Source organism: Neopelma chrysocephalum, unplaced genomic scaffold (genome assembly GCF_003984885.1).
Source record: "Neopelma chrysocephalum unplaced genomic scaffold, ASM398488v2 Primary Assembly neopelma1_59, whole genome shotgun sequence".
Lineage (NCBI taxonomy): Eukaryota > Metazoa > Chordata > Aves > Passeriformes > Pipridae > Neopelma > Neopelma chrysocephalum.
Window position 1 is genome coordinate 29,933,019 of NW_020897714.1, and position 12,968 is coordinate 29,945,986.

Consider the following 12,968-nt stretch of genomic DNA (forward strand, 5'->3'; position numbering starts at 1 on the left):
AGAGAGAGAAAGAGAGAGAGAGAAAGAGAGAGAGAGAAAGAGAGAGAAAGAGAGAGAGAGAGAAAGAGAGAGAGAGAGAAAGAGAGAGAGAGGACGGACCACCCAAGAAAAGATGAGGATCAGAATTAAAATAGGGAAGAAATGTCACAAATTCCAACTAATAGCGCTTATTTCTCAAATCTGTCTAAGGCAGAAAACAGATTTGCTTTGTCCATGTTGAGAGTGAAACTTTCAGTTAAGGATCCATTTTTTCCAGTGAATATCAACTAATTCTGTCAATATGCAAACATACAAGTCTAGTCCCCAGCACTTACCCCGATCTGCCCATTTGACACTGGGGAGCAGCATTATCAGCACAGTAGCTGAACGACAAAGCAAGCCAAACCTACTTTCAAGGATATCAAGGAGTAGGAGAACTACATGGTGCAGAGGCACATATGTGTTATACCTGCAGCTGTAATCAATGGAGATGCTTTGTGCTTGCCAGAATCCACAGTGGCACCACTTGAGGGAGTACTCGGGCAGGATTTGTCATCGGCCTTTTTCTTCTTGTCTTTCTTAGAGAAAACAGACTTCCATAACGACCTGGGCTTTGTTGCTTCCTCTGTCCCACCACTAGATTTGTCGGAAAGTCTGCTATCATTTTTGGATTTCTTCTCCTTTTTGTTCTTACGAGGGGAGAAAAGAGAACTTCTTTTCTTACTCTTCCCACTGGAGCCTTCTGAAGAGCTGACAGACCCTTCAGGTCCAGCCATATCAGCAGGAGGAGTGGAGAACTTCTCACTAGCAGAATTATGCTTTCGTGTGGATCCCTCTGCTAATTTCAAGGCCAAATGCTTTGGAGACTCATAAAACAATTCTTTGGTCTTCAAGGGCATAGAAGATGCCTTTCGTGCCCTTGTGGCCGCAGTAGCAGCAGCTGCAGCCATCTCCATATCTTTCATCTTGCACAACTGCTTAGCCATGGCATCACGTAGTGCCTGGCTCTTGACAGACTTCTCTCTGGCTCTCATTCTTTCTTCAGCAAGCTCCTTGGCCTCCACAGAAATCTCAGGGAACAGTCTCTTCTTTTGATTAACCCCTCCTTCCACTGAGGGCGGACCACCATTTTCTTTGACCAAGGGCAAAACAAGTGGTTTCTCTGGTCTTGGCCTACTGGTAGGAGGGGTAAAGAACTTCTCGTGAAGGCTTGAGTCCTCTGTCCTGTCATCATATGTGTCTTCTACATCATCAGCAAACGGAATCTCGTCCACACTTTCTGCAAAAGACTTGCGCACATCTTCTCTCTTGGCCGGAGTTGTCTCCTTGGCAGCAGGGGCTGGCTCCTGGTGTCGGAGAACAGGAGGTGTTGACGCCGGTGTTGGAGGTGACCTGGCTTCAACCTCGTTCTGCCAGAGTGCCTGGTATCTCTTTCTACGCAAAGTGGCTGGTTCTTCATCCTGGGGAGGTGGTGGAGGCGGACTCGATGGGGGAGTGAGCATGGTAGAGTCAGAGGTGTTGAAGCTCTGGCTCGCCATAGTTCTCATGTTGGATGAGCTCTCCTGAAGGCCAAGTCCAGAACTGCTGGATACATCTCCCCGTACTTCACCGGAAATCTTTAGCTCTTTTTCTGATGGAGACTTTGGAGTGAGCAGAGAAATCTGCTCATTTTCTAACTTGGACAGTCCCTGTCTTCTTGGGGCAGGCTGGGGTTTCACAGGATGGATCCTTTCATCCCCTGAAATATTCTTGCTATTAAAACCCTTCAGAGGAGTTGCCTCAAGAGCAGACACAGTGAAGTTCGTCTCTGGGCGTTTGTTTCTCTCTACTGGGGTGAGCCCTAAGCTCCTCCGGATTTCAGCACTCTTCATCCAGAACTCTTCCACAAGGCTACTCCGTTTCAGGGCTTCTTCTGCAGTAGTAGGGCTCCCCAGTTTTTCCACCTCACCATCCTGGCCCCTAAGGACCAGTTTGGCTAAAGGAGTAGACGTTAAGGCTGGGACAGGTTGGAAACATACCGGAGGCTCCACTGGGGATGGAATGGATGTTTCAGCAGAAGGCAAAGGTTGGGAACAGATAGGCATTTGAGCAGATTTTGGGGATGAAGCCAATGTTGGTGTTGCTGGCTTAGACTCTGCTAGTGACGTGGGTGCAATGGCTTCTGGTGATGAAACCGGCTGGGATAACACTGGAGATAGTGGCACCAAAGGGCTCTTAACTCTCCTTTCTTTGGGAATTTCATCCTTTGGTCCTTCCTCAGGAACGAAAGGCTCCGGAAAAAAGCGTGCCTCTGGGGATTTTATTGCACGGCGTACTTCAGCCAGGGGATCTCGTACATCCTACAAAAAATGAAAGAGGAAAATATTAATATTATCTCTCCCTTCAAATCTCCAGCTCTGTGTATTGTGGTGGTCCCTCATCTCAGACAGATTTGAAGCAAGCCTCTCCAGGTCTCATCTGTACAGCACTTTCCTGCTGTCTAGTGTCTGCTGCCATGCTTTCTTAAAGCAAGGGACACTTTCTCTTTTAAGAGTAAATTAGGCTGCAGTTCACTTGCCCCTTAATAATCTGAGAAATTTTGGTTTTCACCTCCTACACCCATATTACCCAAGAACACAATTTGTTCTTTTACAATTTAACCCTTTGGCAGGGGACTCCTCTAACTGAGATCTGGTAGTATTCTTTCCAGTGGCATCTTTTGCTCCAGTTTTCTTTTGAATGCAGACACGTGACCACTGGAGCATGAACCTCTCTATTAAACACACAGGTCTTGAGAACTGCATTCAGGCATTGTACTGATATAAACACTAACTATGTCTAACAGAACCATTAGATGGCCCTCAAAAAAACAAACTTAATTTAGCAGAAAGTCAATGTTGTCAGCAATTGCTGTCAGCAAACCAGACTTAGCCCATAATCTGTCCACTGTAAAAGTAAACTGGTTTATGTCAAAACTCTCTAGGATGAAGTATCATCTTTTAATAATTCCTTAAAAACAGGCACTTGGAAGGGAAAAATTTGAATTGAACATTTTAAGGATCATGTACTTTCAGCTCTTAGGCACCAGCAGCTGCAAACACCCCAGTACACTTGCAAGCTGCCTCCCAGGGCTGACAACATGAAGTACAACAATTCCTTAAGCTGATTTATGTTGAATTCTGGGATAGAGAAGTACTGCTTTGGTTACTACTATAATTTTAAATCTGCTTTTGGTACATAAAAGACAGCCAGACCAGGATAAATAGGAAACACGTTAGTTATGGCTCCCCTCGTTCATCATGTATATCTCTTGTTAACTGGGCACTGAAATTAAAATATCCTGTATAATTCTTTTTGGGCTTTGTGATGGGAACTTGTGTGACAGAGCCACTACACTCCAAAGATAGGTAAAAAAGATAGTACATTATATTTCAAGTATAAATAAAGTCAGATTTCAGGATCAATGTAAATTTTAGATACAGGAAAGGAGAAAAGCCCACTGCTGTCAGCCCTCATTAGTTTATCCAACAAACTGTTTTACTGAACTACAGGTGGTAACTGAAAAATGTCAAAGATTCCTTTTCTTACCTCTGCTTGTTTTGCTTTGGGACTAGCAGCTGGAGACAGAGGAAGAACACTGTCACTAGATGCCTGGATAGGGATGGATGGTTTGCATGGATCTAGGGAAAGCAAAAATGTTCCAAAAACACGAGAGACCATTAATATTCTAATTTTTCTTATGTTACACACAGTAAGTACAGACAAATTTCTCAGCTTTTTACAAATTCTAGATTGGACATCTGGAACATAGACAAAACCTTTTAAATATTCAAAATGGTACAAGCTTTTTAATGTAAAAATTTTTACAAGAAAAAGCAGTTAGAGGGGTTCTCACATTTAGGAAGCTGTAATTAATGCATTCAGAACATTCATCTCAAAACGTCAATGCAAGCACATGCCTTGCCATTGAGAAGAGCAAGATGGTTCAAATCCGAGAGACTCCCTTCTCTCAAATCCCATAAATGTACAGATTATCTCAAATGCAATCAAAATCATTGAAACACTGATGAGAAAGCAACTACCTTCTGCCACGCTGGAAGAAGTACCTTCTGCTTCTTCTTCATCTTCTTCATCTTCAGAGACTTTTAGTTCTGCCTGTTCCACGCCACGCTGGCGTAAGCGAAACTCCGCTTCTGCATCAGATGCGATGTCATCTGATCATGGGAGGGGCAGGGGAAAAAAAAAAACAACAAGATAATTTGAATACAAATCCATCAGGACATAATACTTTCTTTTTATTCACAAGGTGCTAATCACCTTCATAACCTGAACCCCTAAATGTTTCACTCCTTTTCTGGTGTAATAATTAGTTATTTAGCCAGTCAATGTAAGCAGTTAATGATTGGACTGTTCGTACAAATAGCTAAATCAGTAACTGAAGTCCTGCCTTATCTGTTTTCTGGCAATTTTTCGATGTTTTCTGGCATATGCAGTTAATTTTACAACAGCAAGGGAAGGATTTTGGCATAATATTGTAGAACTTTCCCAAATTTACTTCTATTTCTGTTATTCATCAGTATCAGCACAGAATACGGACACAAGACACTCTAGTTATGGTGAGAAGACATAAGAAATTCATTATAAAATCCATGGCATTGAGGTTCTTGTCTTTCTTCTTGTCGCTCACTCCTGGCTCCCTCTTGACTATTCAAAACAAACTCCCACATCACTAAAAATAATACCATGTTTAAGTAGCTTCACATAAAGTATTTTCTGCCAGTACAATTGTGTTCACACAACAGGTTTAAATGCTGCACACGGTACCCTACCATCATCCAGCTCTGCACCCGTGTCTCCCTCTTCACCTGCCTGCCCTTCTGTGTCTGCAGGCTCTGTGCCCAGCTCATCCTCCACATCATTATCCTCACACGGAGCTAGAATATATTCAAATATTGAGAAAAAAAGAAAAGAAGACAAACACTAGACAGTGAAAAGGTTCTACATCGAACTGTACCAACAGTTTATAGTCAAGATGTTTATTAATTACTGCCAAAACAAGAAATCCCAAAATGTGTCACCTGGAAGGACATCTATGGTGGAACAACACTTCCAGACTCCAACTAATCAGGCCTGCCTCCGGGGAGTCTCCAAGGCATTTGCAGTGAAAGCAGTCAAGGCTTTTCTGAGCAACAGGCCTTGTGAAAAATTATACAAGAAGGGGACTAGGAGGACATGAAACCAGGATAAAGTTTATTGTTCTTCCAGGAAGACTGTTTTTGTCCTTTACCACACCAGAACAGTCACCACCACTTGACAGAATATGTGTATTAAGTCAAAACTGAAATCTCACCATGTACCATGACTGTTCATCTTGAAATTGAAACAGGTTTTGAGGGTGTAAGTTAGAGACAGAGTCCAGCTTTGGGATTGACCATTATTACATTTGGAAACTGTTTAACTCTGTGCAGCTACTGCAGTCTTTGGTAATAAGGTCTAAGAAAATTCATATGCTGTACAAGTACATAGGGTACAAATTGAGATAGTTTAAAGTAATTAAAATTATATATAAAAAACTTTTTTGCTGTCACAGATCATTAATTGAGATACTTTTAAATAGTTTAAATTACATTTTCAAAACTTTTTTTTCTTTTACAGATCATAATTTGATTTGCTGGGTCAAAATAAAGAAAAGATTCTTGAATTTGCAACTCTGAAAATTATGTTATCTGACATTACTATTTGTGACAGGATTTAATTACAGGGGGAGAGACAAGACCAAAGTCTGGGGTCTAAATTTCATTATTAAATGACACTTTTTAAAATAACCCCTTAAACCTTATGACACATTATCCCATATCTAGTGCTATGGATGATTTACTTTTTTTTCTTTTGTTAAACATTTTCATAAAACATAATTTAAATATTAAAGGAAAAGTGAGCACTTCCCAGTTTCTTTTTCCTACAGTAGCATTGGTCAACTACAGTTTTAAAAGTGTGAAGTGAGTTATTATCAATTCATGTTCAACAACATGCAGACATTTAACTCTGTTGTACATCCTCTTACAAATGTGTACACAGTCAGCATGTTTTACAATGCACATCTGCCCATTATACACACAGGATATGGTTCTATAACAACGATAAGTTATATATTTATAACCTTCTTGGTTGCACCTACACCAGTAAACTAAATGGTGCAGGTCTCTCGACCTGAAAGCACACAGTGTCACGCTGTTGTCCTTAGGAGGGCTCCGGGCACAACTCCCAGCAGTCAGTTCCCTGGGAAGGGCCCAGGCTGTTCCCACAGGCAGTCTGAACACAGCCCCCTGATCCTGGATGGCAAAAAAGCTAAGCCATGCAGGAGAGAACCACGGTGTGCCAGGTTCCTCCTGAGTCAGGGTCCTGGTCCTCTTTATTTACTAGTGACGATGTGGCTCTTGCAATCATTTATATGACAGCAATGCTAATTAAGACAATCTTGAAAACAAACTAACCCTCCCTAAAACCAAGGTCTTGCAGCCTCTCCTCTTTCTCTAATATAGGTTTTTGCTTATTTCAAAACACAGCCTTCAGTGAGTGGTTTGTCTTCTTCCTTCAACCTGAGAATTTCCCTTTTTCCATGTTCTATAGTATTATTAACATACATAAACATGCAGGCTATTTTATTTTCTGTCAGCTACTGTGAAAAGGCATTTTCACTCACGTGTGATAACGTCCTGGCCTATTCCCTTATGTCAGAGGATTATAAAATCCAGACCCATACTGACGTCGAGCATAGGAAACTAAATCATATGGCAAAGGCTGGACTTCCCACAGGGGCATTTACAAATCTACTGAACAAAACTAAAACATGTTCCAGTCTGATTGTTGCTTAGGTATGCAGTAGCTTATGTTATTTTGGAAATGATAATGTCATGGGATGGTTTTATGGCAGCAGCAAATGTGAGTTATCTTAATCAAAACTTGCAAAAAACATAACTGATGTTAAGAATATCTGAATCCACTACGTATATGTAGGTCTTCAGATCCAGAAACCATGAACTGACATGACACACACAGGTTGTATTGGAGAGAGAGGAGAAAATCAGGTTTTAAACAGGTTGGTACACAAAACTCAATGGAAGATTACAGATGCATCGATAAGTAGCGACTTGGTGCAAGGGTGGATCCCCCTTTGAGGGACATGGAGAGCTTGCAGGTGGCTGGTTATATTATACATATACTGTGCATATACATATATGCAGTTAGGGTAAGGAGCAAGAGGCCAAAAGCTGTCACACAGTAACTCAGAAGCTACACACTACAGCAGCCAGAAACTGGGATCAGCACTTGGTTTGTATTAGCTGGCAGCTGTGAGCAGACTGCTTCGTGTGCAGACATCTTGTAAACACTGCTGGCTTGCCAAAGCAGCAGCAGAAGCAAAGTTTTAAAGGCAAGCTAGCTATTGTGATGTGCCAAAGCAACTCAGCTGTACACCAACTACCCAGCACAAACTACTCCACTGAATGAGATACCTTCACAGCTTTACACAGATGTACCCCCCTACTGTCATCCCAGAATCTTCACGCTCACCGCTTTTGTAATGGAGCTTAGAGGAGCACATATAAAAAAGCAGGTGAGCTTTACCATCCTTCAGCATTCACGAGGCTTTCCCGAATGACATGAAACCCCAGGCCAAAGGAAACACAATTGCTATTCCTAAAGATCCCAGTTTCAATCTTATTATTCTTTCTTATTTCCTCCACCAGATAACTACAGTTTGCAGTTGCTACAGAGAACTGCCATTGCTCTAAGCACTCTCTACCACTTAATCTTTCACCTGCAAGAAAGCCCCACGTTCTTCTATTCTGTGGGCTTGGGGAAGAATAACTGCTCCCATCTTCAGTTGACAAAGCAAATTGAAGTGCTCAGCTGGATTCCTCCTTCTGCATTATCGCACCCAAGATAACCTGCCCTCAGAAGGGTTACGACGGGTGTGGAGCTCATGCGAGAGGGGTCTGTCTGAGCAAGGCGTGCATGCACACTCCCCTTCCTCCCGCCCTCCACTCCACTCATGCAGTAGCGACAGGGCCGTAAGTTCCAGGGTTAAAGTACCAGCTCAGCTGCTGAAGGCATGGAGAAGAGACGGGCAGGGTTATTGTGCATTGGAATACATAGAACATCACCAAACTACCTCCAGGGACCGTCTCCAGCCACGCCTGTACCGCCTCATGGCGTACGGAGGGAAGGTCGGACGCTGAATTTAAAAAACAATAAATCGTAAGAAATCAAAATTAGACCATCAGTCAGTGTCTAAAACAGAAGAGTGACAAAGGGAAATTTTTCAGTAGCACGTACAGGAATAAAACCTATGAAATTTTAAACAACCGATTCCAGGCTCGAGAATTAAATTGAGGCAACACAAAAATGTCAGGGGCCTAATCTTCCCTTAGGATCTGTAATGTTAAAAGGAAATACAGATGGCACAGTGAGAGAAACACTGCATCTGACCAGCAGGTTGCTGCTACTGTGCTCCACTTGAAACTCTGCAGAGAAGTGAAACGAGGAGAGGAGGGATCTGAGCAACAAGAGAGGGGTGGTCATACCAGGGGTCCCAGAACCTGCGCTGCCCAGGTGCCCATGCCAGCAGATGAAGAAAAGCTCCCAAAGCAGAATGAGAGGGGCTTCTATGAACTGTCACGTTATCCCAGGCTTTCACAGCAAATCTTATCACTGCTGCTGCTACCGATGGGCTCTCCAAACAACTCATATCACAGAACAGAGCTCAGCCAGCTTTTTGCCCGTTGAACTCAGGCTGAAAACTTACAGCATGTCCACAAATACATATTGGCAACAGCCCTTTAAAACCCCAAACTGCTGATACACCTGTACATACATGTACTACATAACAAAGTAATTGAAGCAGCTAATCAATCAATCAGGATTGTCCCAGTTTGACTGGGGTTTAGGGGAAGGAAATTAAAATCCTGCCCTCATTCCCAAAGGAATTTAGAAAAACCACAAAATCAATTTTGGAAGGATCACCTGTTGCTGGCAACTGTACCAGTACAATACAGAAAAGTAGGAATTATAAAATACAAATGAAAATAAAAACTTGGAAACTAGAGTGAGACTCACTCTGAAGCAGAAGCACAAGTAACCTGAATTGCTGTAAGCTTGAGAAACTGTGTTAACATTTTTTATTTTGTATTTTTTAAACATTAAGCAACTACTCTAACAATACTGAATGTTACAGACAGTTAAACACTGTGGTTGCAATGTGGGAACAAAACACCCACCTCTTATTTGTAGGGCACAGATTTCACACCAGAAAGTCCCAGTGTGCATTCTACAAACTGCAGTTATAAGTGTAGCCAAACTGATCTGGAACTGTGTATCAGCCTAGACCAGGATTAAAAACACCCCACACCAAACATCTAGAACTGTGAGGAAAAGATAATTATCTGGAATAGAAGATGATCAGGAAGCATGAGGTAAAGCCCCAGGCCTTTTAACTTAATTTCACATTTGCTGTAAAAGACAACCCACAGCATACTTACTCCCTCTACAGTTCTGTCATAGTGGTTGCAGGCTGGGAGAAGAGCACTGCTCATCAACTGCATGGTGAACTTTTATTAAATCCATAGGTAAAGCACCTGTGACATACTTACCTTAAGACACACTGTAATACAGTTTAGAACAAGGTCAGCAGAGACTGCTGGAAGGCACTCATGAGATCTGGACTTACCGGCATTTTCCCCCTCCAAAGTTTTCCTTTAAGTAACTGACAACATGCAAAGGTCGCACCTCACATTAAAAAAAATAGATATACTGCCAAACTTTAAACACAGGCAGTCAAAACTCCCACTCATCAGATTTGCAAGCCCTTTGACCCCCATCCTTCCCTATTAATACCAGATGCAGTTACACTCTTTGAAAACCAGCAGCAGAGAAATACACTCAATAGAGAAGCTGACCTTGTTCAATCTTTTCTGGAGTAGCTGCACAACACAGCCCTTCAGCTTTCCCTAAAGAGGTGTAGAGTCCTCACTGCCACAAAAAGAACACGACAACTTCTATTTAGTACCCCTAAAGTCAGTTACGGAGGGCAGATTTCCAGCACCACCAAATCATGTGTGTGGTGAAGAAAAATGCTATGGAGTCGAAGCAGACAGACAAATGGGTTAGAAGTCACAACACAGAGATGAGAAAGCAGTAATTTTAAACAGACACTGGCTTGAAAAGCACAATGCTTAACCAAGTGTAATTTCAGTGTAATTTGAAGGTAGTTCCTTTCAATCACTGCTGCCCCTGCTGAAGTCACTGCTCTCGAAGGGCATAGAAACAACAGAGTTAAACAGCTGCAACTCTGATCCAAGAATTGACAGTGTGGGGCTTGGGGGATATTACCTCTGGAGGTGGAGGACTTTGAGGCTGAGACCATTTTTTCCTCCTCCTCTTTTTCACGGATGTGTGTCCAGTGCACATCTGCCAGGATCTCCAGAGGATCCACCGGATTTACAATCTGCTGCAGCCTAAGGTTTCCAGCTAGCAGGAGGAGGGCATGGTATACCAGGTTGTAGGAAGGGTGTATGAAGGACAGGGAGGAAAAGATGGGAGAGCAGTGGAAAGGAAAGGTAACACAATATAGGAAAGGAAATAAGAAAAGAAAATATTATTGGCTCAGATCAGTTTGCAAGACAGACAGAAAAAGCTCGGCATTGTGTGTGCACGCATACGCCAATACAGCGCTCCTCATACTTCCCATCAAAGCTGAATAATGCCATTCCAAAGGCAGAGGAATGCTATAAAGAAAATAATTGTAGATTATCTCAATTGCAAGAAGCTTCGCTGAAATGAAAGACATTCTCTGGGTGTCCAACAGTATGTGGTATGTAAATACCAATTTAGCAGAAATTTCCAGCTCCTTCAGCCTATTCATTATGATTATTGTAAACGATGTCTTGCTGTTAAAGGCAAGCGACAATCTGCATTGTAGTTTGATGCACCAAGACAAAAGGTTTTTCATTCCCTATTATTGGGTTAAGCACTCCTTTCTGGGCTGGGTACACACTTTTTTGTGAATTAAATTACATGATGGATCTCAGAGTTTCACATGTGTGCATGTGCCTATGCACACGGGCACACGCCTACTTTAGCACTTAAAACACTACTTTGTTTACTCCTGCTCTTTTGTACTGACCTGTTCAAAGGGGAGATTTTTTTTTCCTGAAGAATAACAGCATTTTGATTGTGATTTAACAGCCACTCCCATCTCCCCAGAAGGGAATACTTGCCTACACGAAGCTCAGCTACTTATGGAACAACAGGCACCTAAAGCAATTGAGAAGCAACTTGTTTAACTGCTGCAGAACACCCACCTTTGGGAGCACCTACTCAGAGGTATTACATTCATAGACCCTGTCTCTGTTGTTATCTGCTCTGGGACTGTAACTCAGGTTTTATTTATCCATAAAAAAATAACTGATTCTACAGGGCACAGTGTTCACCTTCTCCAGGAGTGGTCTTCAAAAGCAAACATCTCAAACTGAAAGGAAAATGCCCACTTACTTTATAAAGTAGGACATCATTTTTCACAACAGCTGGATTACCACTGAGTAGGGCAAAACACTGCTTCAGCAGGTTAGAACCTCAAAAGCAGTTAGACTTTCATATGGTGCAGTAGTGTTTGAAGGAAACAGGACACGTTAGCAGCATTTAGAGCTTGCACTCGTTATTTCCTGCTGTCTCATTTTAATGAAGTTCCTCTCTCCTGGCCATGTTTTTCCCAGACATGACAAACTGTTCGGGCCTTGCATTTTAGGAATGATTATGTGTGAGATTTGGCATTAAAACTGCAGGAGAAACAGGCCGAAGGAACTGCAGGAAGGACAGAATCATCAGATGGTTATTAAGGGGAAAAGGCTTCAGAGGCACAAACTCAAATGCAGAGCGGTATTCACAATTCGGCCAAGTATTTAGCGGTTTTATGTCTCCATCGCCTGATCAGAGAGTTTTTGTATCAATTAGCACAACCACATGGGCTACCGGAGCCACTGGACATCCTGCAGGGACAGGAACCTGCGCTTTTCTCGCTCCATACCAAAGCACTCGCATGCAGGCCCCAGGATGAGTAGAGTTAGCACTTGCATCGCCGCACAAAATTCTGTGTTAAAAGGTTTAGGTTTGCCAGCAATGGCTGAGAAGTATATAGTCCCTCAGCAAGGCTTGGAAAGAGCAGGTCCCACGTGATCTGCATGTTTTAAAATGGATTTCTCTGGGATTTAGACTACGGTAACATACACACCTATAATTTCTCCACAAGCCTCTGGACAGAGGCCTGAGCCTGTCCTGGTTAGAACATTGGTCCCTCTCACCTTCTCCAGTAAATAAGGAGCAGCACAGCCAGCCATGAAAGACTGCTGCTTGGCTAAGAGGCAAACCTAACACTTCCTTAAGGTCTAAGTGCTTGAGAATTTCAAACACCTGGCACAGCTTCCCTCAGGACTGCCTGCTGAGCTTTGCAGGAAGCTGAACAGTAATTGCACTTAGATTTGGAACAGTAACATTTCCCTTCATTTCCACTGTAGCACCTATCAGCACTTTATAAGCTGTGGGCAATCTCAGTGTTTTCACTTTAATGGAATGAGGAGCCACCTGCAAATCAACTCCTTAAGAGCCAGGTTAAGAGCACATGAACAACTGCAACAGGGGGAACTTCTTCAGATATGCCCTTCAGCCATCTTACTAATACTTCTCATTCTTACCATCAGAAAAGTTAAATGGGGAAAAAATGTTAACACTTCTTCCATTTTTTTTCCCCTTAAAAAAAAAAAGGTCAGAAGCCAAGCTACAGTTATTAAAACCATAAGCTGCAAAATATGCAGTTTGACAACTGCATATGCCCTCTTACATGCAGGAAAGCACTTGGATTTTCCTCTTATGTGTTCTGGCTCTAAGGAACCACATTGAGGGAATAAGGTATTAACAAGCTATTAGGACCAAGTGCTTACAAAAAAACCCAACCCAAA

The 12,968-nt window shown here is 42.4% G+C and overlaps 1 protein-coding gene across 5 annotated transcripts in view; it reads right to left on the reverse strand.

Moving 5' to 3' along the window:
- MICAL3 (microtubule associated monooxygenase, calponin and LIM domain containing 3) overlaps nt 1–12,968 on the reverse strand; it is a 168,255-nt gene that overhangs the window by 30,402 nt on the left and 124,885 nt on the right. For 3 of the 5 annotated variants that reach the window (XM_027680764.1, XM_027680762.1, XM_027680761.1), the window contains 6 exons: nt 10,348–10,485; nt 8,132–8,194; nt 4,788–4,892; nt 4,041–4,172; nt 3,547–3,638; nt 449–2,318 (listed from right to left, as the gene is read on the reverse strand). In XM_027680764.1, coding sequence (XP_027536565.1) covers nt 449–2,318; nt 3,547–3,638; nt 4,041–4,172; nt 4,788–4,892; nt 8,132–8,194; nt 10,348–10,485 — 2,400 coding nt within the window. The remainder of the gene's footprint in view (nt 1–448; nt 2,319–3,546; nt 3,639–4,040; nt 4,173–4,787; nt 4,893–8,131; nt 8,195–10,347; nt 10,486–12,968) is intronic. The other 2 variants (XM_027680765.1, XM_027680763.1) reach the window with 1 other exon arrangement.